We start from the raw sequence: 25,402 nt of genomic DNA, 5'->3' as shown, positions 1-25,402 counted from the left end.
GAATTAATCTGCTCTCGATAATGTAGGAAATACCGAATAATATTCGAGATGTCCATACGCACTTTTTACTAGAGTTAAAACATTTTCTCTTGTCATTTTGACTTTTTGCCAACCAGTTGCTGGTTTTTCCTTGCCTAATTTTATGAAACAAGCAGTGAGAAAACTACTCACATAAGGTTTGTTGCCCAGGAAACCCAGAGTTTGCAAGTTTGTTCCCATTATTCACCACAAAGATCTACTACCACACGTCTGCCAGGACGAGTCACACAGGCACTTAGAGATACTGTGTGATAATATAGAAAGCTTCAGAAAGGAAACCTTCATGAGAGGTGGCAGTTTGCTCAGCAGGTATTAAACCAAATGCTACAGAGGAGCACAGTGTTCCCTGTTACCAGCCTCATCTTTGTGAGGGAGGAGAAAAGAGGTGAAAAAGAATTAGATGTGTATAGTAGGACCTGGACAGATTTCAGATAATTTTAATTGCCTCTGTTAGAAGCCTAGTCAACTTTGCTCCCCATATGGTGAATAAAGCATCTCCAGGGAGCAATTCAACCTTTGTAAACATAAATCACAGAATTATGATTGGAAAGGACCTCTGAGTTCACTGAGTCCAACCATACACACCTACATGTAACCTTCTCCGCTGACTGGGGTAATGTGACTGTGCTCCCAACTTAAGGATGACTGAGGTGTACCCAGACCTAAGCATATGCTGCTGACCATGGCTAAAAATATAAACTATTCAGGCCTTAAGAAATTGGGGTGTGTGCATGCATCATTTTTCTCCTGTGACCATGGAACCATTAAGCCTAACTAGTTAAATAAAGTATGGCATGATCTTTAATTACTCAGAGCTGCAGGTGAAGAATCATCCAACACGTGGAAAGGACCCACTGTACAAAAAAGGCACACAAAAAGATAACTTCTATCTGTGAATAGTTGGCAGCTTAGATGGCAACTCAGAAGTGAAGGAGGAAATGGCAGAGAAGAACGTGAAGAGGAGGCTGGAACAAAACAAAGATGCCCTCACTCACAAATTGCCTCTCTATTGTAACTCAAGGTTGCAAATACAAATTTTGGGCTTCTTGTGCCCTAAATTACACACAGAGAGAAATGTGTATCTTGCTCATTTTTGTACAACACAGATTATATAGGGATGCCTATGTTTAGAATAATTCAGTGAAACTAATATTGTAAAACAGCTTTAGTGCCTTTCCCTCACTCTGTGCAAATAACTGGTTAAGCCTTTTAGCACACGTTGGGACTTGTCATTTCCTATCTATGAGCACACATTCATTGCATGTTGACAACTATTTCCTGGATTGAATTCACTTAAGTCCATTTGTTAAACTCTGTTTATTAAGTGAATTTTTTAATGGATCTTCACAGGGAAATGGAATTTAATAAGGAACTTGAATGAAAAAACAAAAATAAAAAAAACACACACACACAAAAAAAACAAAAACCCAAAAAACCAACCCCAAAACTGAATATTTGAATATTTGTCTACGAAAATTATTTTAACAAGCTTTCTTGTTAGCAATCCACATTATACTGTTTAACTAGCAGAAAGGAATATCATATCAAATTAAATTAGATTTAGATTTTTAAATTAAAGTTTATTTTGAGCCTTATGTATTTCAGTTCTTGTTAATGAGAGATGGGAAAATTTGTATTTTACAATATCTCTTTTTTGAAAGGAAAAATCTTAAATGTTTGTGTGAAATTTTGATCATTCAGGGCAGAGACCCTCCTAAATTACTTACTGACTGACTATTATCTGCTCTGCAAAGAGAAAGTTTAACGGTGACAGTACAAATAAAATTACGACTGATGAATAATCCATGTCATGGATTTATTTCTACCTCTGTGCAATCAATTAATGAAAAATATGCCTGCACATTAAAGAAAACCATCCAGTGGTATCTATCAAAACCACATTTGAAGTATTGTCATGTCAATTAAACAAACTTAGGTTTTTCTCACAACTTAACTGTATGAGAATATTAATCTATATACTTATGATTTGGTACTGGTGGTAATGCTCTTAGATAGCAATTACAGAAAACAGCTTGAAGCCAAGTCTTCCTTATTTAATCTTGATTAATCACAATGAGACAGCAGTATTCATCTTACCATATTGTTAATGTATTTCCAGGCTGCATGAAGATTCTTCAATTATCTGCAAAATCAAAATCCCTGCTCTGTATAATATGAAACGCAGCTTTAAGAACAAGAGAAAAAAAAAGAATCCAGGAGGATTGGCAAAACAAAAAGAACAGGAAGCTCGGGACAGTCTTAGTAAATCTCTGTAGTAATTCACTAAAAAGTTGCTATGCACCACAGTGGAAGAGAGATAACAATCAGAAAGAAAGAAACATAAGCACAAATTCAGAGGTCCACAAAGTACTACTAGAAAAAGATGTGTTCTATAATCATGCAACAACTCACAGAAAAAAAGTTGCAATTATTCATTCCACTTCTTTTTGACATCAGAGTACATCTCGTAAATCTTAGACTGACCCGCTCCAATAGGGATTAAATCTTTTAGCTTATATTTTTTGTGATGCAAACTATAATGGAAAAGACATCCAAGGATTTGTCTTTCTGAAAGTCACTACCTCAGTGTTTTGGGATAATATCATAAAGGCTCAAAACCAGCTAAGGATATTAAAAGAATTTTCAAATGTTATTGCTCCTATCCCATAAAATCAGAATTGGATGACTGAATAAGATGATCAAATTCATTGCTGATCACTTCTTGGTATCTAATATGTGGTTACATATCCTGCAAGCATTTAAGAGGCTTTTGAACAATGCTCTTAATAACATGCTTTAACTTTTCATAAACCAAACACTGGTCTGGCAGTTGAATTAGATTATCATTGTAGGTACCTTCCAACTGAAATATTATTCTATTCTATTCTATTCTATTCTATTCTATTCTATTCTATTCTATTCTATTCTATTCTATTCTATTTTCCTATCCTATGCTATCCTGTCTGTCCTGTCCTGTCCTGTCCTATGTTATTCTGGTGCTAAATCTGTAAGAAAATATCAATAGGCAGTCAACATACTATGGCTTCTGGTATAAGTATGGTTTATCAGAAATATCAGTGCTGGAACTACGTTGCAATGAATTTTTTCTGACTTCATTTTTTAGTATATGGACAGGCCTAAATATCAGCTAGCTGTCATTTTTTTTTTTTTCCTTTTAAAAAATAACTTCTTTCCATGTTGCACACAAAAGAGGAAGTCTTGCCAGCAAATGGGTACTGTCAGAGCCTGGGCATCTCAGGCTTGCAGCATACCAGATTTGGTCAGACTGACTTGTCCTCATCAGATTCTACTTGCAGACCTGCATAACTCTACACTTTCATCTACTTACTTGCATGGCATCCTGCTATTCAATACTAGTTGAAACACATGGTAATTCACAGCCATTATAACTTTGGCAATTTGGTAAATGATCATGTTGAAAGTATAGCTGCTTTTAAGATCAGTCTCTAGGAGGTCTATAAAATACTAAACCATCAAAGATGTTTCCCCAGGCTAGCAACCCCATGTGTCTAAGGAAGGCCAGCATCTACTGCCAGAAGTACTCATAGGTGTATTTTTTCAATGCTCTGTTTTGTCCTTCAGTAGCTCAGGCCAAAGGAGCAGTTACACATCAGCATTTCAGCAGAGTTCAGCTTTCGACACAGACTCGGCTGATATTCTGGATTCATAACAACATCACTTAGCCTCTCTGCCACACTTGTTCCAGTAAATTATGAACAAAACTAGCCCGAAGTGCTTAAATCTACTCAGAAAATCAAAGGGAAAAGGAAATAATCAAGAAAGTCATATAGCTATTGAAAATAATCGTTCACTTACTGGGGATTCTGATTCTCTCATATATGATGAAGTGCTATTTAGTCATGTAATCTTGTTATCCATGACTCATGAAAATTATTTATCATTACTTATAATCTGAGTAAATTACATATTTTTCTCCTTAGGACTACAAGTTTTTCTTAGACATATTCTAAACACCTGGAAAAAAAGTAATGACTAATGAGAAAGATATAACTAGTGTTATAATCTGAAAGAAAAAACATTGAAGAAAACATTAAATGAATAATTTACAAGGTCTTTATTTGAATTTGCATATGGTGGTCCAAAAACCAGCATCCTGCTGTGCATTCTCAGAATTCCTCTATGACACATTCAATGTGTCTCTCCCTAGGCCAGGAGATGCAAACCCTTCATTTTGGTGATCTAACTTTTGCTCAGATTTCAGTCCTCTTACATTATAAATATAAGGGCTTTTACACAGTATCTTTATTCTCAGAAATTTATTAATGCATTTCTGTCCTGATGCACAGATTCCCAGTTTCCCTTAGTGACTGCTTGCCTTTACCACTTCTCTCCTCCAGTATTCTTGTTCTTGCTCCCTCTTGTCTGTACAAATTCCCTTGGTTTTATTTTGACCTTTTCTGTTCTTTCAGTTGGCATCTATAGTGAACTTTTTGTGTCTTCTTCCTAGGCCCTAATCTAGTTAATTGCATTTATCTGGCATGCTTCCAGAGCTGAACTCAGTATTCCTGTTCCTGGCTCAAGTCTTTTAGTTTACTCATTTTAATTCAGCTCTCACAGGTGCCAGAAATATTATCTGTAAACAAAGCATTTCACCATGCAACCCACTTTACATTGCCTAAACACACTTTTCCCAAAACAAGCCAGACTATCTGTCCAATTTGCAGTCATATTTTACATCCCTGAACATAGCACCTTCTCATATTGAAGAAAGAAAATATAAAAACCAAACTCGACATCCGAATAAGCAATCAAGTGGATTTGATTCTGCATTTTCCTTCCCACTCTCTTGACAGCTTCTCATTCAGCTCCAGCTCTTCATTATCTTTATTTAATACAGAAGGTTTTCAACAACAACAACGAATTCTGTCAGTGACCAGACTTTCTTATCCTGATTACTCATAACATCTCATCTTCCTCCACATCATCCGTTCAAACTCTCTGGACTCAGCACCCTCTTGGAAAGTTGTTCCTACACGACAAGGCCAAAAGTCATCTAATTCAGCCTCTTATGTGAAGTTCTTTCTTCAGGTTGGAGACAAGTAAGACAACTGCAATAAGGGATCTCTGAAGTTTTTTGTAAAGTCAGAATCTGAGCCCAGAAATTGGAGTTTCATTAGTAGGAATGGAAGGAAGGAGAGATGAGCTGTGTCAACAAACTAGAGGCATTTTCATGGCCTGTCTTTTGAGACACCAAATCTAATGAAAAATTGGACCTTTGATATCATCACTAGAGCAGAAAAGATATATAAATCTGGAACTGTTGTCTACATTAACTCAGCTGCAGTGCAGAATCAACAATGTATTTTACTTTCAACAAAACTGTATTTTCTTGCCTTGAAACTGTTTAAAAAAACTAAATTTTCTATTCATTAATCAAGATAGCATTTTTTCTTCATTAAATTATGGCCTTGAACATCCCAATACTCTTCAACAGAAGAAAAAGCTCCTTCACTCTGCTCTCAGTATCAGAGCCTGAAGTTTACTTTTCCTGTGGTCTAACTGGCCAAATTTATGTGATGATAATGGAAAGTAGGTAGATGCCAGGGGAGCAAAAGAAATTTTAAGAGATGCGTGGGAATGTCACTAGCAAGCACAAGATAATGGAGAGCTTGCTGAAAGCTGGAATGGAAAAGATTAAACAACTCACCACCTGGGAAAAGGGGAGTGAATATTATGTTGCCATTTTCTGCAAATTGTTTTTAAGTTACAAAAATACTGACATAAAGTCAAGGCTCTTTGTAAGAGGTTTTGGCAAAGAGACAGTTATGGGGGAAAAGCCAGTAGAAAAACTGAGTTAGCATTTAGCCATGTATTCCAGAACACACATTTCCCTCTTTCTTGAAGTCGTGCAACTTCTTTTACACATACATAGAATTACAGAATGCATTGGTTTGGAAGGGACCTTCAAGGTCATCTAATCCAACCTCCCTTCAGTGGGCAGGGACATTAACTAAACCAGGTTGCTCAAAGCCCCATCAAGTATATGTCTCCAAGAACTGGGCCCCCCACCACCTCTCTGTGCAACCTGTTCCAGTGTTTTACCACCCTCATAGTAAAGAACTTCTGCCTAATAACAAGGTTTAAGGCTATTGCCCCTGGTCCAATTGCTACATGAGCAAACAGTCCCTCCCCAGCTTTCTTGTAGGTCCCCTTTAGCTACTGGAAAGGTGTTATAAGGTCTCCTCAGAGTCTTCTCTCCATGCTTAACAACACCAACTCTCTCATCTGTCTTCATAGGAGACATGTGCAGCCTTCTCATAATTTTATGTGGCTCTCCTCTGGACATATTCCAACAGGTTCATGTCCTTCTTATGTTGAGGCCACAGAAGTTATGACAAGCATATTATTCAAAATTATGCAATTTGTCATCTGGGCTGTGAGCATGCATTGTTCAGCTCTTCATCCACCAATACCCCAAAGTCCCTTTCTAGACAGCTGCTCTTTATCACATCAACCCCCAGCCTGTGCTGACAATGAGGGTTTTCTCTACCCAGGTGCAGGACTTTGCACTTAGCCTTGTTGAACATCATCAGGTACACACAGGCCCACTTCTCCAGCTTGTCCAAGTCCCTCTGGATGACATCCCATCCCTCTTGCATGTCAACCATACGAATGACATCGGCTTGGAATTCATCACTTCCTGCTGTCAGATTTTAGTATGAGATACAATACTCAGCAATAATGAAGAAAGGAAAAAAAAATAATCTGCATCTGAGAAGAAGCCAGGTAGGGCTGTGATTAAAGGTTGACAATTTTACCTTGTATGCAAGATTAGATTTTCCATTTTTATACATTCCCTCAAGAACAACTTGTACGGATGATTTATATGAGCTAGCATCATTCTGTCAGTTCTTGGTGTGGCAAATGATTCTGGAGACTGGACCTGAATTTCTTCTAGCAAGAAAATACTTGAAAATGAGCACCATGTATAAACCATGCATATGACTATTTCTTCTTGGATCTGCTTGGAAGTATTCTATGGGATACAGTCCTGGATAAAACAGAGGGCCAGGAAAGCTGGCTGTTTTTCAGATATCATCTTCCCCAAGCTCAAGTATGATCTATTCCAATAAGAGGTTAAACAAAAGAAGCAGGAGGCCTACATGGATGAAAAGGAACTTGCAACATAACTGAGATACAAAAAAAGAAGTATACAAGTTGTTAAAGCAGGGAAAGAGGACCTGGGAAGAATATGGAGACACTGTCTGAGTATGCAGGAATGGGATTAGGAAAGCCAAAGGCCATTTGCCCCAGTGAATAACTTGTCCCAGGCACCACCACAGCAGAACCCCTGACTGTAATCTAAGACAGTGAGAGAACCTTGTTGAAGGCAGTTCTTTTCAGTACCAGCTTTGATTAAGGGAAGTAGCTACACAATTTAGTGATTTTCTGAAAAGAAATCCTCTAAATTTATAATGAAAAGAAAGAAAAAGTCATCTGGAGGGACTACAACATTATATCCCAAGCACCAGCATAGCAATCACATTTAAAACACTTTGAACAGTTTAAAAATAATTTCTACCATTATGGAGATTTTCACAGATGCATATTTAAGGACAAGAAGGACTCCTAGGAGAATTCTATGTGGCCATCTGCAAAATTTGGGTCACAGACACCCATCACATAATTCCTAAAACATCATACTTCTATGTTTCCAGGAAGAAAATACCCTTTAGAAAATGTACCCTTTATTTACAGTAAGTAAAAGAGTAGAATCACCAAAAGCTTTCAGAAAGAGAAATGTTTAAGTGAATTTGATGATGACTTTTGATTTGACCTTGACTAAATTGAAAGCACATAGAAAAATTTACAGTGAATTCTAGATGTGAGCGATACTAATATCTGGCTATCTTCCTCTGCTGTGAAAGCTCTTTCTATTTTAGTAAAATTTTATGCCCAAAAAGCATTTTTCAGAATTTGATGTATTATGTTCAATAGATTTTTATATTCGAGCTTAATTACAAAAGATTTTTCACCATAGCAAATATTGTCCCAAGCAGAGACTATATTTAATAAATATGCTTATTATTTTCCTTAATGAAAGCAATGTTTAAAAATTGTAGGTAATCCCATTACACTGTACTTCAATTATACAACCCAGCTTTCCTGCCCTCCTGCTGATAGAAGACTACCTCATCTTAGTTTCCAATTATATACATTAAGTCCTTCCAAAGCCACCTTCATTATTACACACAGCATGTTTAGCTCTATCAAGAAAAAGCTGCAACTGGGGAAAAGCAAAATGTATTTTCAAGAGTAAGGTAATCAGAAGGAAATTCAATTATGTCAATTAAAATAATCTCCTCTCCACTCAGTAAATATGACCTGTTTGTACAGAGAAGAACAGCTGGACAGGTTCTGATCCTTGATAAACCATGGCATTTCTACTCAACTCATTCTTACCAGAAAATCAGTGATAGAGCCAAATTTTGACTTTAAAGTATATCATAAGAGAATAATGGCCAAAAAAGACTTTTTACATAAATCCAGATGAATCTTCTAAAATACAAACCATAGCATTTCACATGCACACTTAAAATTAAACCTAAAAATCTCACTTCTTGGACTACACTTCGACTTCTTAAAAGAAGAGAAAGACTAGTGACACAAGAGAACTACTGAAAGAAAAATATCCTGCAAAAATATGAAATTTAAAATGGTAGATACAAGGACTAAAATCTGCATGGGTACTGCTAGTTTTTCTTGGTGAACAATTTCATCTCAACATCAGGAGGCAACCAAGATGAAGCTATGAAATGTTGAATTTAATGGTAGTTAATATTTTAAGTTAGAGCTTTAAGTGTTAAAGATATTGCTGCATGTATGAAACCAGAGCTGTTCATCCCAAAGAACATCAGAGAAGGCTTAAAAAATGAAGCTCAGTGATCCTATAAATGCACAAGCATAAACTTCAGGCCCTCAGTTTGTAGAAGGAAGAGCAAGATGTAAGGCATCCTTGCTTAGCTGTTTCTGATCCTTCATTTTCCTTCCTCTGCATGCTATACCTTACTTTGATATTTAACTTGATCAGCCCCAGCCACTCCTCTCCTTTTTAGAACATGCAATAGTCTGCCTATTTCCATATTTTCACAATATATCTAATTATAACAGAACAGCTATTCACAACCCTAATTTTGATGTGTTGAGCTTTTTCCATCCCAGCTCAAAACAACTTATTTAGACAGTGCTACTTTTCAACATTTCCTACATATTTTCTGGAGTTTTTTTGTTATGGTTTGTTGGGGTTTTGTTCAGTTTTGGTTTTTTGTTTTTTTTTTTTTTTTTTTTTTTTTTTTTTTTTTTTTGGTTTTTTTTTTTTTTTTTGGTTGGTTTTGTTGCTTGGTTTTTTCTTTTTCTTTTTTTTTTTTTTTTCTTCTTTTTTTCTTTTTTTTAATATGGGCACCAGAAGTAGAAGTCATATCCTAAGGACTATATTAAATATTTCTACAACTTCACCATAAACCTGCTCTAAGCCAGGTAGTTTTGTCAGTTCTTTGCTTGCTGCTAAATTAATGCTTCTTTACCTTCCTAGTTCCTGGCAATTTGCTCTATAAAATTTCTGTTGAAGATTTGAAGTTTGACAGAAGTCAAGTGGAAGTACACTGTAGTTTAGAAAGCATTTTCAGATTTCACAAGGAAGTGCTGCTTGTCCTAGGAGATCCAGCATCTTAATGTCTTTTACCCTGATTTGTGTTTTCCTTATCATCTGGTTACTTTGTGAGAGAATTGGGATCATTGCCAGAGATGTTTACCTCAATTTTGTTTCCAGTTCTAAATTAGATTCCTCCTAAATACTAAATTAGATTATTAATCAGGTAAAATCTAAATCTTCATTATTAATTTACTAGAAACAATACAGCAGCTTGTAAAACATTTATGCAGCAGTAAACGGATAACCACTTTGCAGAGATCATGACATGCTTAATTTACTACACAACTAAATATTTAATTACAAATGGTAGCAAAACTGGAGGTGCTCTACTGAAATTAAACGAGCTTTTAAACAATGAAAATCTTAACTGTCTTGTGGGCAGCAATGGTAAATTTCTAAAGCAAGTGGGAGGCAGCATGCTTCCTTTTGTGGGGTTTGCCCTTACCAGTTAAGTGAAGAATCATATACTTGGTTTTCCTGTTTGTTATTTTCTAATAGGTCTGTTCCCTGTAGTACTTTCAACAGAAATAATTTTAAAGTGGCATTTGAAATTAGTTTAAAAGAAAATGCACTGCACATGCCAGTTAAAATAAATAGAATTTGGAGGAAAGAACCCACAATATTCTTTACAACAGGTTATTTTTTTACATTGGCATTGTACTAGTCTTGATTCCATGCCTTCCTTGCTAAAAGTTCCATCTCTAATTAAAGTAATAATACTTTAACTTTCTTGTGCATATCTACACAATTCTTTGCCTCACGTTCAGTTTTCAAAAACCTACCAGATACAATTTTTTGTGTGTTTGTATATATACACCCAGATTTTAAAATTTTGGCTCATACTTTAGGAAGTTGCACAGAGATCTTCTGTAAAGCCTTCTCAGCATGTGTGCATCCTTCCCAGTGCTGAACATGAACAGCAAATGCAGCATAGCAGGTGAGCTTTCAAAACAGACATTCTTAGGTCAATAAATACAGCTGAATGTTTGAGGAGGTGTTAAACCCATAGCAAGATGGACAAAGAGAAGTTGTTTGTTTTGTTTTGTTTTTTTCCTTAAACTATTCTTTCCTCAATAACATGGCTTTCCGAGGAGGAAGCTGGGGATGCTTTTTACTGTTATGAACAGAGATGAATGTGAAGAATTGGGGAGAGCAAAACAAGATAGGCTGGAGAAGCTGAGATCAATAACCGTGTGTATCATTTCAAGGGAAGGCTCATTCAGGAGATTATTACACCAAACAAAACAATGATCAGGCTATAAACATGGTCCTGAAAACGAAGAGTTGCAACAAGATCACTTTCACTTAATCTCAAACATCTATTTCAAAACAGCAACATGATACTTCTTAACTGTCCAGCTTATCAATAATATAGACGACCCTGACCTTTTTGCTACCTTATAAAAGTATATGACAGTCTTGTCAAAAATAATTAATGTAAAATCTTTATAGAAATTGTCAGCTAGGAAAACCACAGTTATGCGTACACAATTTAACTTATAACTGGAAAACAGTATATTTAAATATTGAGTAAAATGTATTTCTCCAGATCTTCCTCTGTCTCAAGGCTACAGAATATGTCACAGATTTTTTTTTTTTTTTTTTTAAATTCCATGCTTTAGCTATTCAAGCCTCAAAATAGAATAAAAAAGTATACATTTGGTAGTGGGCCTCTCATTGCACTTCAGCATCCAATGATATAATGATATGACCTTGTTTCTGAAGGTAACAGGCCAGGTAAGCTCCATTTTCCAAGTAAATGGAGTGATATCACTGTTGTTAATTAACTGATGCTCTGCTTACGCATTACTGCATAGAATATGGAGGAAGAGCTTAATGGAAGACAAACTCACATAAATTGGAAAAAAAATCTTAGCCTAGATCTGAAATAGAGAGGTTTTATGCAAAATTTGCTGTTCAAATCCAGTTCCATTTAATAATAGCAAATTGCATTCCCAAGCTTCATGAAAGGCATGTGATAGCCTCTGACTAGTTAACACTGACTAAGATTAATTAACTGGTTTACTGATAGGATGGCTGAGTCACTCAGCATAGTGCTGGCATCATCACTGGTCTTGGAAGAAGTTGTGCTACGAGTTGTGCAAGCTAAGCAGCTTCACTTTTTCTGCATCTCAAAGCTGACATTTCTGAACAGACTTGTTCTACGGGGGTGAGAGCTGGGCAATGTGGGGAACCTTGTTTGCTGTTTTCTGAGGCATATTTAAGATGTGGTGAAAAAGAGTTTCATTCTTCAGAGCAATTTGTGAATGCTCCATGTGATATTTGGGCCTCCTTCCTAGTGGCAAAAAGTCTCACACTAGCTAATCCCTTGCTTCTTTCAAATTGCTCATCTGAAACTGTTAACATACATTAAAATGGTTATAGCTTCCCCTGACATGCATCAACATTAAGCAGCGTATGGCAGAGTGGTTTGGTTTTTTTTTGCACCATAAAAAAGATGGGCCTTCTTTAAAATAAATGGTCTTGAGAATCATATTACATGACAATAATTCTAATTTTACTGAAGCTGTTCTGCACACGCACATCTTTGGCAGGGTGCTTTGCAGTAGGAGCAAGTTACATATATACCAGCTGTAATGGCCCATATAGTATATATTAAAAATGTAAAGTATAATTATATAGTCTACCTTAGGAACTACTGAGAGAATTCTTGCCTCAGTTTTCTCCAGACTCTAATGCCAATGGATAGATTGTGACTTGTCAGTGTTTCAAATTGATCTCTATTTACAAACATACCAAGAGATGCCAAATACAGTTCAGAATGCAAATCAAACAACTATTTTATTATGCACTGCTTTGAATTGCATATGCAGGACAGAGGCAAGTAATGGCAAAAAAACCCCATACTTGCACATCACATGAGCCATTTCCATAATATACTTGAACACTGCCTAAAATGCAAAGAAATAAAAGAATTCCATTAAAAAAATCAGTCTCACAAATTAAATATTATATGTGCAATGCTACACTGGGATCTAGAATATGTAGAATATGATATACAATTTAGACCAAGAGCAGAAATTCCAACTAAACTTTCAAATACTACTTTTCTCTTAAAAAAAACCCAAAACCCAATAACCAAAAAACAAACAACCAAAAAAAACAACCCCCCCTCCAAAAAAAAAGAAAAACAAATACCTAAGGAGGAAATGATAAATTATTTATTGAATGAAAACAGGAAAGAAAAAGTGACAAAGAAAAATCTTTGTAAAAACAGAGAAATTGTAGCATATATTAATAAACCCACTTATTCATTAGAAGCAGGTCCAAACTGATGCCATTTGAGTCACAGCATGAGCTCTGAGTAGCAATTAATGCAGGCATCAATGTGGTAGTTGTTTTCTGGATGTCTTCCTGTCTGTCTTGGTTTTGTTTTTAAGCAAACAAGATGAAATTTAAAGCTACTTAACCTGCTTCTCAAATGATCACAACACTAGCTGAATCAGCAGATGAAAAACTGTTTTAAGTGATGTTCTGTAGAATCCCATGGATTATGAATTAAAGACTTTGTTGTAGCTGATTGGCAAATGCATGCAGCAGTGTGTATGCCAGAATGACAACACATGGGAGTAAGAAGCACCACCAATATAAGGCAAAAAGCTTTTAGATTGAAGAGAGAATGAGAGAGAATGAGAGAAGATACCCTCTTCTTTACACAGAGTTCACATATAGCTGATTAATAGATATTTCTTTAAGGAATTTTAAACAGGAGTCTTCCTTATTGTTCATTAATTGCTACCAGCAAGTGCTGAGCCTATGCAGATAGAATGATGATAGAATGGATGAGCAAAACCAGAGCAAAATCTCTCCCAGATGAAAAAAAGAAAAAGATTACTTTGAAATAAAGGATTGCAAGGGATTAACTTCAGTAGTGTACTGTTGATCAGTATCTTACTTTAAAACATCAGTCTTGCATTTTTTCAATTAACTGAATTTATTATTTATTATTATTATGGTGGTTGTGAGGGGGAAGTCAGTTATAAGCATACTAAATCTCTACTCAAGCAGCTTACTGTTACTGTTTTATATTAATCATGATGCATATGAGATTACAACCAACTGCAAATAAAAAAAAAAAGCAGGGGAAAGGAGTCGAGTAGTTATATGTTTCTGGATTAAATCACAATACATAGAAAATGTCTTAGAATTCCAACTGTGCTAAAGCACAAGGCACAATGAGCTCTGGATACAGGAACATTTGCATATTTTCTCATCACAGTTATGCGTGAAAAGATAAGATCTCTCCATAAAACTGTATAATAAAGCTCTTACAGAGTCATTTGAAAAGATTCCTCTGGGGTCTCAGGCAGCGTTGGTATCTGTTCAAACAGGTAGTTCTGCAAATCAGTGTCACCCCCTTGAATCTGGCCAGCATGGGCCCTCTTTTGCCCAAATGCAAGTAAAATTTTCCACCTGCCCTTACAGCATCTGGCAGCTACAGGAGATGTCCCTTAGTGGAGCAGTCATTTCACCTTTAGCCAAAGCAATAACCAGACCTGCAAGTGCTATCACTTCATGGCAGCCCCAGTGGACTGGAAATAATTTGATAAATTCTGGTTTGAAAGAGAACACTTGCTAAGAAATCTAAGGTATACATGCAAATACTGAAGGAAAGGGAGAGCTTATCTTGTTTGGAATTAAATATATGTATCTAAAAATAATGTAAGGAAAATATGTTTGTCTGTTATTGCATTTTATGTTTTCTTAATCACACAGTTTCTATTCTATGGTGTGAGTAATTACCATTTTAAGTGAATGTTTAATGCCTTTCAGATTAGATTGCTGGGCAGCTAGTTGTAAACAAAGCTAAAATGAAACAAGAATACAAAGACTAGAACAGCTACTCTGCAATTAACTACACTAAAATACAGAAATTATCTAAATACCAAGTGTCTTCCTGACAGGAAGAGTTAATTATCACTACTGCCAGGACATTGTCAAAAAATTATTAACTATGACTGCATTTATAGGCAATCTTTTTTTTTTTTTTTTTTTTTATATCGTAGGTTTTTTTAACCTCTCAAGGCAAATTTTCCTGTCTTCTTGCAAATATTTCATTCTAGGCTGACAGTCTATCAGGGATACTCAAGTCTCCCAAAACAACTCTTAAGCCCAGGTGCACATTATGACAAATCTGCCAGACTATATTCAATTTATCTGGTCTGCACTACAATATATGTAAACTCACTTATTTCAATAGACTCTGTTCAGTTTGTGAATGTTGCTTATGGGTAATCTTTATATTGCTTTTAAAAATCAATACTCCACAAACTGAGCACATAAGATCACTTTGGTATCTAAAAGCTAGAAAGAGAATTCTGAGTGTGAAAGTGAACTCATTTGAACACTTCAAAAGAGAGTTTTGCTCCCAAAAATAACTCACAAGGAGAGACCTCCTTTTAAAGTGATTGTGGTCTGCTGATGTAAAAACTCTACAAAATGACTAATCCTGTTAATCATTTGTGTCTCATAGTTGAAACATGTTCCACTGAATAACCAGAAGAAACAGTATTCAGCTTCCCCACTGAAATTAAATGGAAGGGTGACTTTGGCAAGTTCTTCCCCACTTTTGATACTGAACTTTGAAACCCAAATTCTACCAAGTGAAGCATTATCGGAAGTTTTTTTCACACTGCTTAAGCTCACCCCCTCAGATCAACATGATTAATTACTCAGTTACTTTTCTGTACCTTTTCCAGTAATTTACAGTACTTATTTTTGCAGCATAACCACATGCACTTAACATATCTTGATTCCTGCTTGATTGTGGTTTAATGAGAAAAATTCAAAACATCAATCTTTGCCTTAAGTTATTCTAGTTTTTGTGTTCAAATGATCATGTTCACTCTCATAACAACAATCCTTTCATGTAAGAAACTCAAACCATTTTTTTAACTTCAACAAAACAGATAAGAGTAAACCTGCCTTGAAAGTTCAGTTGCTTTCAGTCTCTATTAGTAGCAGCATTCCCTGTACACTAAACATATTTCTACTTGATGTGAGAGAGTACACTAGTAATCAAGCCAAGACAACCAGATTGAGATAGAATTTCTAGATAATAACTGCAATATATACCAGAATGAGTTTATGATCCAGCCTAGTAAAAAATAAAGCATAAGGAACTTTGACATCAGTTTTCTGTGGCAGAATGAGAACATTAAGAGCAATTAAAAGTTATTATCACATTATACTTATACATTTAAGATTTACCCAGGACTGGTTGGAAAAGGAGCTCAGTTTTCAAAATTTATAAGATTTTTCCACTATTTTGCTCCATTTCTGATTTAAAGTTATCCTTTTCAATATATCATAAAAAACATGACTCAAATAAAAATACTGGTGGATATTACTGAACCTGAAAGAACTTTTAACATCCTGGTTAGGACATCTAAGGCTACCATTTATCCAGTTCTTTCCAGATGTATTCTCTACACTCCAGATGAAATTTTAACAGGAAGAGTTCATGCTTGAGTTTTAGAAGACCAGTATCTCCCAGAAAGTCATTAATCTGTGTGTAGGAGTCAATAAGAGTGACACGTTACCAGTGTCCAACTCATCTTATCACAGCTTTAAGGACATGACAGGCTAAGGGGGAAGCAAGGACTAGAAATGCAGGCCAGGAGCAGAACTGCTGGCACTGTGCAGCTGGTACTGGTTAGGGAGATAAGAAAAAGCCCAGGAGCTGCCACAGGTCTTAATGAGAACAGGTTCATGTTCTCTTTGTCTCACAACTCTTTGCCACTTCCCCTTCTACACTTTTTCATCAAGCTCCAGAAAAGCTTCTCCAGCACAGGCCAAGATCTGGCTCCTGAAAGCCTCTGCTCCTCAAGCTGCAATTCTGGAGGGCTCACAGTTTCAAGAACAAGAATGTCCCACTCATTTGGAGTCAATTTTTATGCCTGCTCTCCCAGATCAGTGACTGCCATATTCTGATATAGGGATATGAGGAGCTGGGAGGTAAGGGCATATAGGAAGTATGAGGATGGGAACTGCAGATTTGGAAAAGACATGGAGGTCTGGAGACACTGAGGGACAAACCCATCCACATCACCACAAGCAGACACCTTCATGCAGATAGAGAGGACACACAGGAGCACCACTCTCTCATCTGTGCTGCTTTAGGTCTGCCCACAAAGCACTGTCCCAAGCACATCCTTTCCCTGGCCTTTGTGCACACCCCATGGCACTGCATGTTCCTGTCTGGATTGTGGAAACTCTGCTTCCCTAAATAATCACTTGGAAAATTCAAATTCAAGTCATCTGCAGAATTAAAGAATATATTTGTGAAAATTTAAGGAACTGGTCTGTCAGGTTCATATTTGTGTGCATATACATGACTCCATGTGATAACCTCTTCTGTCATATCCTCCCTCACTTTTCTTTCTGGTCCTAAGAAAACAAAAAGGACAATTTCTGTTTCTTAGAAATATACCTCAAGAAATTGTTTCTTAGAAATATTCCTAAAAAAAATTATTGACTTGTACTCATTCAAAGCAGCTAAGCATCTCAGAAAAATCTGTCATGGAGCCACACTCTTCTGATCCCTGCTATCCTGATTTTAATTGCAATAAACTCTTTTTACACACATAGGCTATTAGGAATTATTGTTGTATGTTATTACCTCCAAAAGCACATTAAGAAAACAATGTTTAATTCAAATCGTGCACACAGAGAAAGAGCTAATTATTCTTCCAGTAATAAAATATGCAGGTTTAAACTCCATAATAATTCATTTATTCAACCAATATTAAAAAAAATTAAAAAAAGACAAAACAAAACAAGTTATGGAGTTAAATCTTTTCTCTTAATTCACTTTTTGATAGATCTTGTTTTCATATCTGTGTTCTTCTGTTACCAAGGTATTGTACTGAAGATGTCAGTGTTGATCAGCTTCCAATAATCAATAGCACATATTGAAATAGCATCCTGCAACCCCAGAAAATGTGATTTTCTGTCTTTGCTGGAGTACACAAGTGATTTATGGAGGGAAGGGGGAAAACAATCAACAATTAAAAGTGAGCCCTGACAGTGGAACAGCTCCAAGAAAAAAATTAATATTTATTTTATATTTAAAACTGGAAGTAAACATGTTAAAAGGTGTTTTGTTTCATACTTATTTCTTCTGGCAAAAATAGAACTCCCGAGCAAAATATGCTAATATCATGCTCAAGAAATACTAAAAAAAAAAAAAAAATAGTCTAAAAATTATGAGCTATGGCTTCAGAGCTTGAATAAAATGGACATGAGTTATCTTGATTATTTTGAAAGTCCTATAGAGCTACATAAGTACTACTATAATAGATTTATAATGAAATATTTCAAATACCTTAAGACAAAAAGAGGTAAATTTTAAAGCTGTTTTTAGTCTATGTTACAAGATTTTATAGAAGAATATTTTCTTAGTGAATATTCTAGCACTGTTTTATGAAATTTTTCAAGGTTATAGGAATAATCTATACACACACACACTTTCAACAACCCATACTAAATCTGCTTTTAAAGTTGCTGAGTGAGCCCCACTGTGTCCAGAGCAGAACGTGTCCACTCATCCTCCCTCTGTCATCTTGGAAGGAGCCTGAAAGCAAATGTTCCTCTGGAGGGAGCCCCTCAGGACCACAGAACATCCAAAGTCTGCAACTTTTTTTCCTCCCATAGAAACAAACAAACATAAAGGGAGTTTATATGATGGCCTCTGTTGAATTATGCTTAATGACAAAGAAAGTTTCACCGTCTCATATATAGTGATCAACATTTCTATTTTCCTTTATGCATACAGAGTGGAATATATAAACCCAATATATAAATCCAAACAGGATAACTTCCCAATGACTTCATTGTTTAAATTTCAAAATTACGACTCAGCACGTTTCAAACCACTGGGAATATTGTGCTGAAAAAGAAAAACTAATCCTCTTCTCTCCTATCTAAGCTTAAATACAATGTATTTTTACTAAGAATTTTCTCTAGGTGAAGATCTTTTCCAATTACAGAGGAATTCAGGCAATGGATAATTACTTAGAGGATTGATGACTTATGCTATCACATAGCATAAGATATATCAAAAAAATGATAAAACAACTCATTTATAAATTCTTTGACTACATCAAAGACAGCAAGAAAAAAGGAAGACATAATTTCCAGACTAACGAGATAACTTTATAACATTATGTTGAAGTTTTTTCCCTAATCTAATGCTGAGTTCATAAAAGAGGAATCAGTCCTTGTTTGAAAACATAAAATAGGTTTGTCTGTTAATTTAGACAAATCTAGAATGCAGGTATACTAATGAAATACTTCCTATATTTATAAAAGGTAATTGCCTTGATAACCCCCTATTATCATTACTGAAAATTCCAAAAAACAGTTTAAGTTTTGCTCACGGAGAAAGAAGGGAGAAGAATCTTGCCTATGAGGACTTCAACAAAACAGCTGGTTAAACACTGTTAAATCTTATGACAAGCAAAATACTGAAAGATGGTACTGACCATTTTTAATACCTGTATCATTTTAATTGAGACCCATGCTGCAGCACAGTTTCAACAAGTATTATAAAACAAAATTCCCAGACATTATAAATGTTTAACGTGTTATTACATTCTCATTGTTACCACAGTATAAAAAATAGAGAAGCAGCAAACAATCAATGATTGTTTAAGAGCTTCACATTGTACAAGTAAAAATAATGCAGCACAGCAACAAGTTCACTGGAGTGCTCCCTTAACACACAACATACCAAATGTACAGCTGTTTATCTTGGAAAAAAAATAACAGAGGCTTTTGAAGCAATCTTCAAACCGGTATTTAAGAAGTAACATGCAAAGGAGTCAGGCATTCTTGCATGAAATCATGAATAACAATAGGTCATTTTTCAGGGTATTAAAAAAAAAAAAAAAAGGTAACCAGACACAAAACAGGATGCTAGCCGGCAGCTTGCACGGGAGACATAAGGCTTTCTATTCCCACTAGGAACATACCTTCTCTGCTTTTGCTTTCCTGGCGTTATGCACAAACCTGCGTCCCAGCTTCTTGGCATACCAGATAGAGGCAAACATTGTAGCGATGAAGATTTCAGTCTGAATATGCAGCACACAGAAAAAAGAAAACCCAAAAAACTTCCCCCACAACAGAGATACAAATCTAATGCTGGTTAAGGTTTCTCAACTATGCTGCTGCTTTGTCAGGTCCTCTCATGCTGCCTTCTGAAAAAAAAAAAAAACCCAAAACCACCAGTGTGGCCAGTCTGCAGGTGTATTTACATACTGCCAGCAGGAAGTCCAGGGTGAGGCATCTTTGCATCCAGCTCACATCCAGTCTGCTAAGTGCCTGTCTGCAGTTCTTTAGCACTGTCACCACAAACTACATATGTGTCAGTATGAAAGGAAGCTGCAGTAAACTACTGTAGCAGACAGCTCACCTCCTCTTCTCCTGTTCTGAAAATTAACTCCTTGGTTCTCTTCGATTTGCCAGCAGGCAACAGAAGCAGCAGCAGTTCAAATATGAGATACACAGCACTGCAGGAAAGGAAAGGGGTACAGAAGTGCCAAAAATAGATATGTATATTAACTGTTAAGGTGAAGGAACAGGTGTTTTGCACATTTCAGTACAATTACGATATGAAAGGAAATTGGGTTTTACTTTGTTCTAATGGTTTGGAATCTATTCAGAGATATTTTTGTTGCCTAGTTTCAGTTCACAACAGAAAAATATGATAGCTGTTCAGTTCACTTGCTGATGTCACACATGCTTTGTTGAAGAATTTAAGACTCACTGAAGGACTTCTGCTTTTCTTTGATAATGGATTCATGAAACATAAAGCTGACTCTTTTTTTTTCTTTTTCTTTTAATTTATTTTTTATTTAACTTCTGCCCTACCTAAGCTTTCTTTTCCTTCTTTCTTTAATTGCAAGTTATTTTACATTAGCTGAGAAGTGCATATGAATGCCTATTTTTGCAGTGAAGCAGTGATGTAGTATTTCCCTTTTGTCTCATACTTTAGCTTTAACCCCTGCACCTCTCTCCAGTTATAATCTCTAAACAAAAAGCAGAAACATACTCTTTTGGCTCCCGACTTATGATTAACCAGATGTTCCTCCCAGCCAGAGGCAGTATCAAAGCTGTAAAGTTACAAGCTATGTATTGTATTTGATCTCACTTTGCATTCAAAATCCTGCCCCTTGCCCTCCCACCTAAAACAGTGGAGAAACCAACATGTGGGAGAACCACTGCTGCCCCATGTGCAGGATTGTATTTGGGATGCACACATGCAAGAATAATTTCTGCTCTGCTATTCTGTGATAAAGAGCAAATTAAATTGATAGATGGATCACAAAGGAACTGCAGTCATGAGAATCTAGCATAGGGCTCTTGGGGCCAAGGAAACACTTCTTCTGCCCCAGGATTTCCTGAGAACAGCTGAAACTGTTTTCTCCAGGGTGCATGAATTCAAAAGGGAAAATATTCCACACCCACTTAAAATTTACAGAAACTGAAAGTTACTGAAACTGGATGGCACTGCCCAAGCTTTGAGCCTGAAGGCATATACTCTTCAATCTTGATAAGATGATAGAGTTCAAAGAATTCCTTCAACACATTTTCAAATGGTAATTTAGTTAATTATATTGAAATTCTTAGATAGTTATATTTTTTTTGCAAGGAAACTCCAAGGTGTATGTTTGCTTTTAAATTGACTTCCAAAATCTTCTAACAAAATACTTGGTAACTGGTAATGTTTCAGGGAAGAGAATAATTTCTAATTACTCCCAATTGAGACATTTAGTTAATCCCGGCAGTCAGAAAGTCATAAGACCAAAAGACAGAGTAACTCCACATCTCCCCTGGAGTACAATTGATATAGAAAAGCTATCTGTCCATAATACCCTCCAACTCTCTGAACTCTTGGCTGATGGTAAGATGAATTCTTCAAGGTGCAAAAAATTTAATTCCGCCATGTAGCAGACTCACACCACATTTGTGGGATGACAGATTGCCCTATAATGGAGGGAAGGGTAGGAGAAGCAAGAAACATGGCCTGAAAAATTTAGGAAGAAATCAGAAATCTAGTTTCTAGCTGTGATTTCACTCTAAGGGAATAAAGATGGGAAAGTAAAAATGCAGAACGGGAGAAGCAACATCATTACACAGCTTAACCAACACTGTAAATGTTAAAGTAAGAAGAATGGAAAAACAAATAATCTCACATATTATATGCATAAACCTCCTCCACTTTGCTTTTATGAAAAGAATAATTCGAAATCATTGCACTACAACCAGAAAAGGGTACATTCTCTCAAGCAACTATTTATATAGTCTTATGTATATTCAGCTGCTGCAAAAATCGAAGAAAACACTCATTAAACAATAAAACCTCCTTTTTATGACTTCTGTCATCAACATTAGCAGCTTTACTGAACTATTTATTCAGGAAAAATAGGAGCAATAAAAAGCCACAATTCATCCCACTTAAGGGAAAAAAAAAATAGAATACGTTGTTCACTTAAGGAATAATGACAAAGCAATAGGGATGTAATTTTCTCCACCCACTGAAAATGTTAGATCAAGAAGAAAAAATCTCACCAAATACCTAATTTTAATTCTAAACAGAGAGTATTTTAACTATTCACGTGCACTGGAAATCTATCCAAACCCTACAATATAGCATTGGCCAGGCTACAAGCCATTTTCTTAGAGTAGTAAATTTGCCATGCACTGTCAATAGGAAGTTTATTAGGTCTGTACTGGTACCCAGGGATTTTATGATTATTAATATTTTACTGTAACCATAACAAAGCCTGCATCTCACAGAAGTGCTACAAGCCCAGCAGCTTCAGAAGAACTGGAGCTCCCAGCTGCTGTCTGCTCACCAGAATAATACGTCCTTTAGCTTGCTCACTGAAGTGCCACATTACACGGGCAGAGAGCTCCATGCAATTGAGCAGCAATATTATCTCAGATGAGAGATAATCAGTTAAGAACAAACTCTACAAGGGGCTTCTTAATGCCAATGAGTAAGTGGATTTCAGTAAACTAAACCACATCTGCAGTACACAATGAATTGGATTCTTGTGCCTCTATGAGAAGAATTGGTGTTACCACAAGAGGACACACGAGGCATTAAGCAGCCACGGTGTTGCATCTGACTATTTTTATGATGTTGCTCCCCAACATTACAAGCAACAGTAATTGATGCTCACTACTGAAGCAGATGGTCATCCCAAACACCTTGCCAACTCTTTGTATACTCTGTTATCACCAGTATTTCTGATGCTCAGCCTCCTCTTTTGTTTTTAATGTTGCTGTTTTACTTAAGTAGCACATGGGAAGAAGTGCACTTTAGCTTTAGACAGGGCATTAATCTTCTCTTGTTAAGGGATAACTTCTCACAGTGCACACGTGGGGTGTCAACCTCCCCCTCACACACCTGTGGTGAAGATAGATGTTAACTGTATAGTCTGTTTCTCTCCTACCTCTATCTGAATATATATACACACAGTAGTTATAAAATATGATGACAGAACCATTTAAAATACAAATAGAGTTCAGTCACATATAATGCCTTTCTTGTTAGAATAGAAAGATAGATTTAAAGGCTAGTGATTCCAGGTCTGCAGAACTCCATTTCCAGTGAAATGGACAGGAGATGGAACAAGTCAAAAAGGAAATAACAAAGACTTAAAACAATAACTTTATTTCAAGAAATATATGTTAACACTTGGCTCATCTCTGGATACAGGAACAGAACTGATGATCTGAAACTAAGGTAGTACTAGGCAACAACAGATATTGATTTGGCTGATGGCACAAGCAATCATTTCCCATTCCAAATACAACTAATTATCTTACACAGTTACATGATGCCAAGAGATTTTACTTAATGATCAGAATACAAGGGAAATCAGGAACATTAATGTCTGCTATTCCATCCAGAGGATATAAATTTTTGGCATGCAAACCTTACAGTGGTTAAAGGAGATGGAAGTCCCAAGGTTTTGTAGGAACCTGATTTTTCATTACTATAATCAGAGGTAAATGGAAAAATGTAATGCAACAAGCAGTACTCCTTTAGGAAACCCATGACCACTCTTATAAAAGGAGTAGTTACCCCAGTCAGCACCACCAATATCCATTCTGACTTCTCTTTGTGGCCAGAGCAGAACCCACTCTGTTGTAGTAACAATACAGATTAAAGATTGCCATAGAATAAAATCACATAATCATTCAAGTTGGAAAGCATTTCAGATCATCAAGTCCCACCATTAGCCTAGTGCACTGCCAAGTCCACCACTAAACTATGTCCCTGAGTGCCACATCTATGTCTTTTAAATACCTCCAGGGATGGTGGCTCAACCGTTCCCCTGCACAGCCTGTCCCAGTGCTTGATAACACTTTTGGTGAACATACTTTTTCTTACATCTAAACCTTTTCTGGCACAACCTGAAGTCCTTTCCTCTTGTCCTATTGCTTGTCACTTGGGAAAAGACACCAACACCCACCTCCCTCCAGTGTCCCTCCTTTCAGATAGCTGTAGGGTCTCCCCTCAGCCTCTTTCTCCAAACCCCGTTCCCTCAATTGCTGCTTGTAAAACTTGCTCTCCAGAACCAGGTTTATTGCTCTTCTCTGGAGATGTTCAAGCACCTCGATGTCTTTCTTTTAGTGGGAGGCCCAAATCTGAACACAGTATGAGAGGTACAGTGTCTCCAGTGTAGAGTACATAATGTTCTACTTATGACATTTTCTACCAGTTATGATGTCTCATAACTGATATATTTCATAACAATAAATTTTTTCAAATTTTATCACTTCGATCTCAGTTTTAAAGATATGAAAACCTGGGTAGCTTAAAAGCTAAATGCTTCTCTGGAGCATCTAAATCAACTACTGGAATAGAAAATAGTAATTCTGAGAGCAGTCACATTTCCCAATAAAGAAAACCCTACAGACAGGGGTGGAAAGAAAAAACAAACAAACAAACAACAATATAAAATAAAACCCACAAAAACAAAACAAAACAAAAGCCACAAAACTAACACCAACCAGCAAATGAAGCAGCAGGTGAAGGAAGGTAGGATAAAATTAAAAACAAAAAAATGAAAAGGAAATGCAGTATATTAAGGGTGGCAGAGGTTCGTCTTCCAGTATAATTTCTTTTGTCAAATCTTTCCTCTTTAGAAATTATGCTTTCAGAAACCCTGCTGTGAAATTTTAAGTTTGCTTCAGGTATAATTTCCCTTTAAATCACAACACTGCATGCAGACATCTCCTCTGTCTGATGTATGGCAGAATTGTCTTCTAGCAGAGGAAATGAAGAATTTCAGGCTGAATGTCACAGGACTTCAGAGCAGTAAAGAAATAAAACCCAGGCTCTTCCTCCTGTGGATCTCCTTTAATGTGAGCCCCCCAAAATTTTGTACCTACCCTCTGCCTTGCAATTCTATTTTTCCACTCTATTTTTTGATGTGGTAGATGGCATGCAACTGGCTACAAGTGGCAAAACAGGTCAAGAAAAGAGAGGATGAGGTACTGTGTTGTGGAACCTCATGAAATAGAGCTTTAACTGTAGAAATGAAATAAATCCTATGCTATACACAGTCTCAGCACATCCTTGAGCCTCGGGATGTATTATAGCACTTTACAATATAATGGCATAAGAGA

At 36.3% G+C, this 25,402-nt stretch overlaps 1 protein-coding gene across 20 annotated transcripts in view; it reads right to left on the bottom strand.

Moving 5' to 3' along the window:
- Positions 1 to 25,402, bottom strand: part of DLG2 (discs large MAGUK scaffold protein 2) — a 961,231-nt gene that overhangs the window by 459,831 nt on the left and 475,998 nt on the right. Inside the window, exon 1 of one of the 20 annotated variants that reach the window (XM_071732988.1) lies at positions 19,729 to 19,821. The exons of the other annotated variants lie outside the window; for them this stretch is intronic. Coding sequence (XP_071589089.1) covers positions 19,729 to 19,806 — 78 coding nt within the window. The 5' untranslated portion in view covers positions 19,807 to 19,821. Of the gene's footprint in view, positions 1 to 19,728; positions 19,822 to 25,402 lie in introns of those variants that run through there. 20 annotated transcript variants of the gene reach the window in all.

The sequence above is a fragment of the Heliangelus exortis genome, chromosome 1, assembly GCF_036169615.1.
Source record: "Heliangelus exortis chromosome 1, bHelExo1.hap1, whole genome shotgun sequence".
In the NCBI taxonomy this organism is placed as follows: domain Eukaryota; kingdom Metazoa; phylum Chordata; class Aves; order Apodiformes; family Trochilidae; genus Heliangelus; species Heliangelus exortis.
The sequence above is the reverse complement of the archived record's forward strand: the minus strand, read 5'-3'. Positions and strand labels throughout refer to the sequence as shown.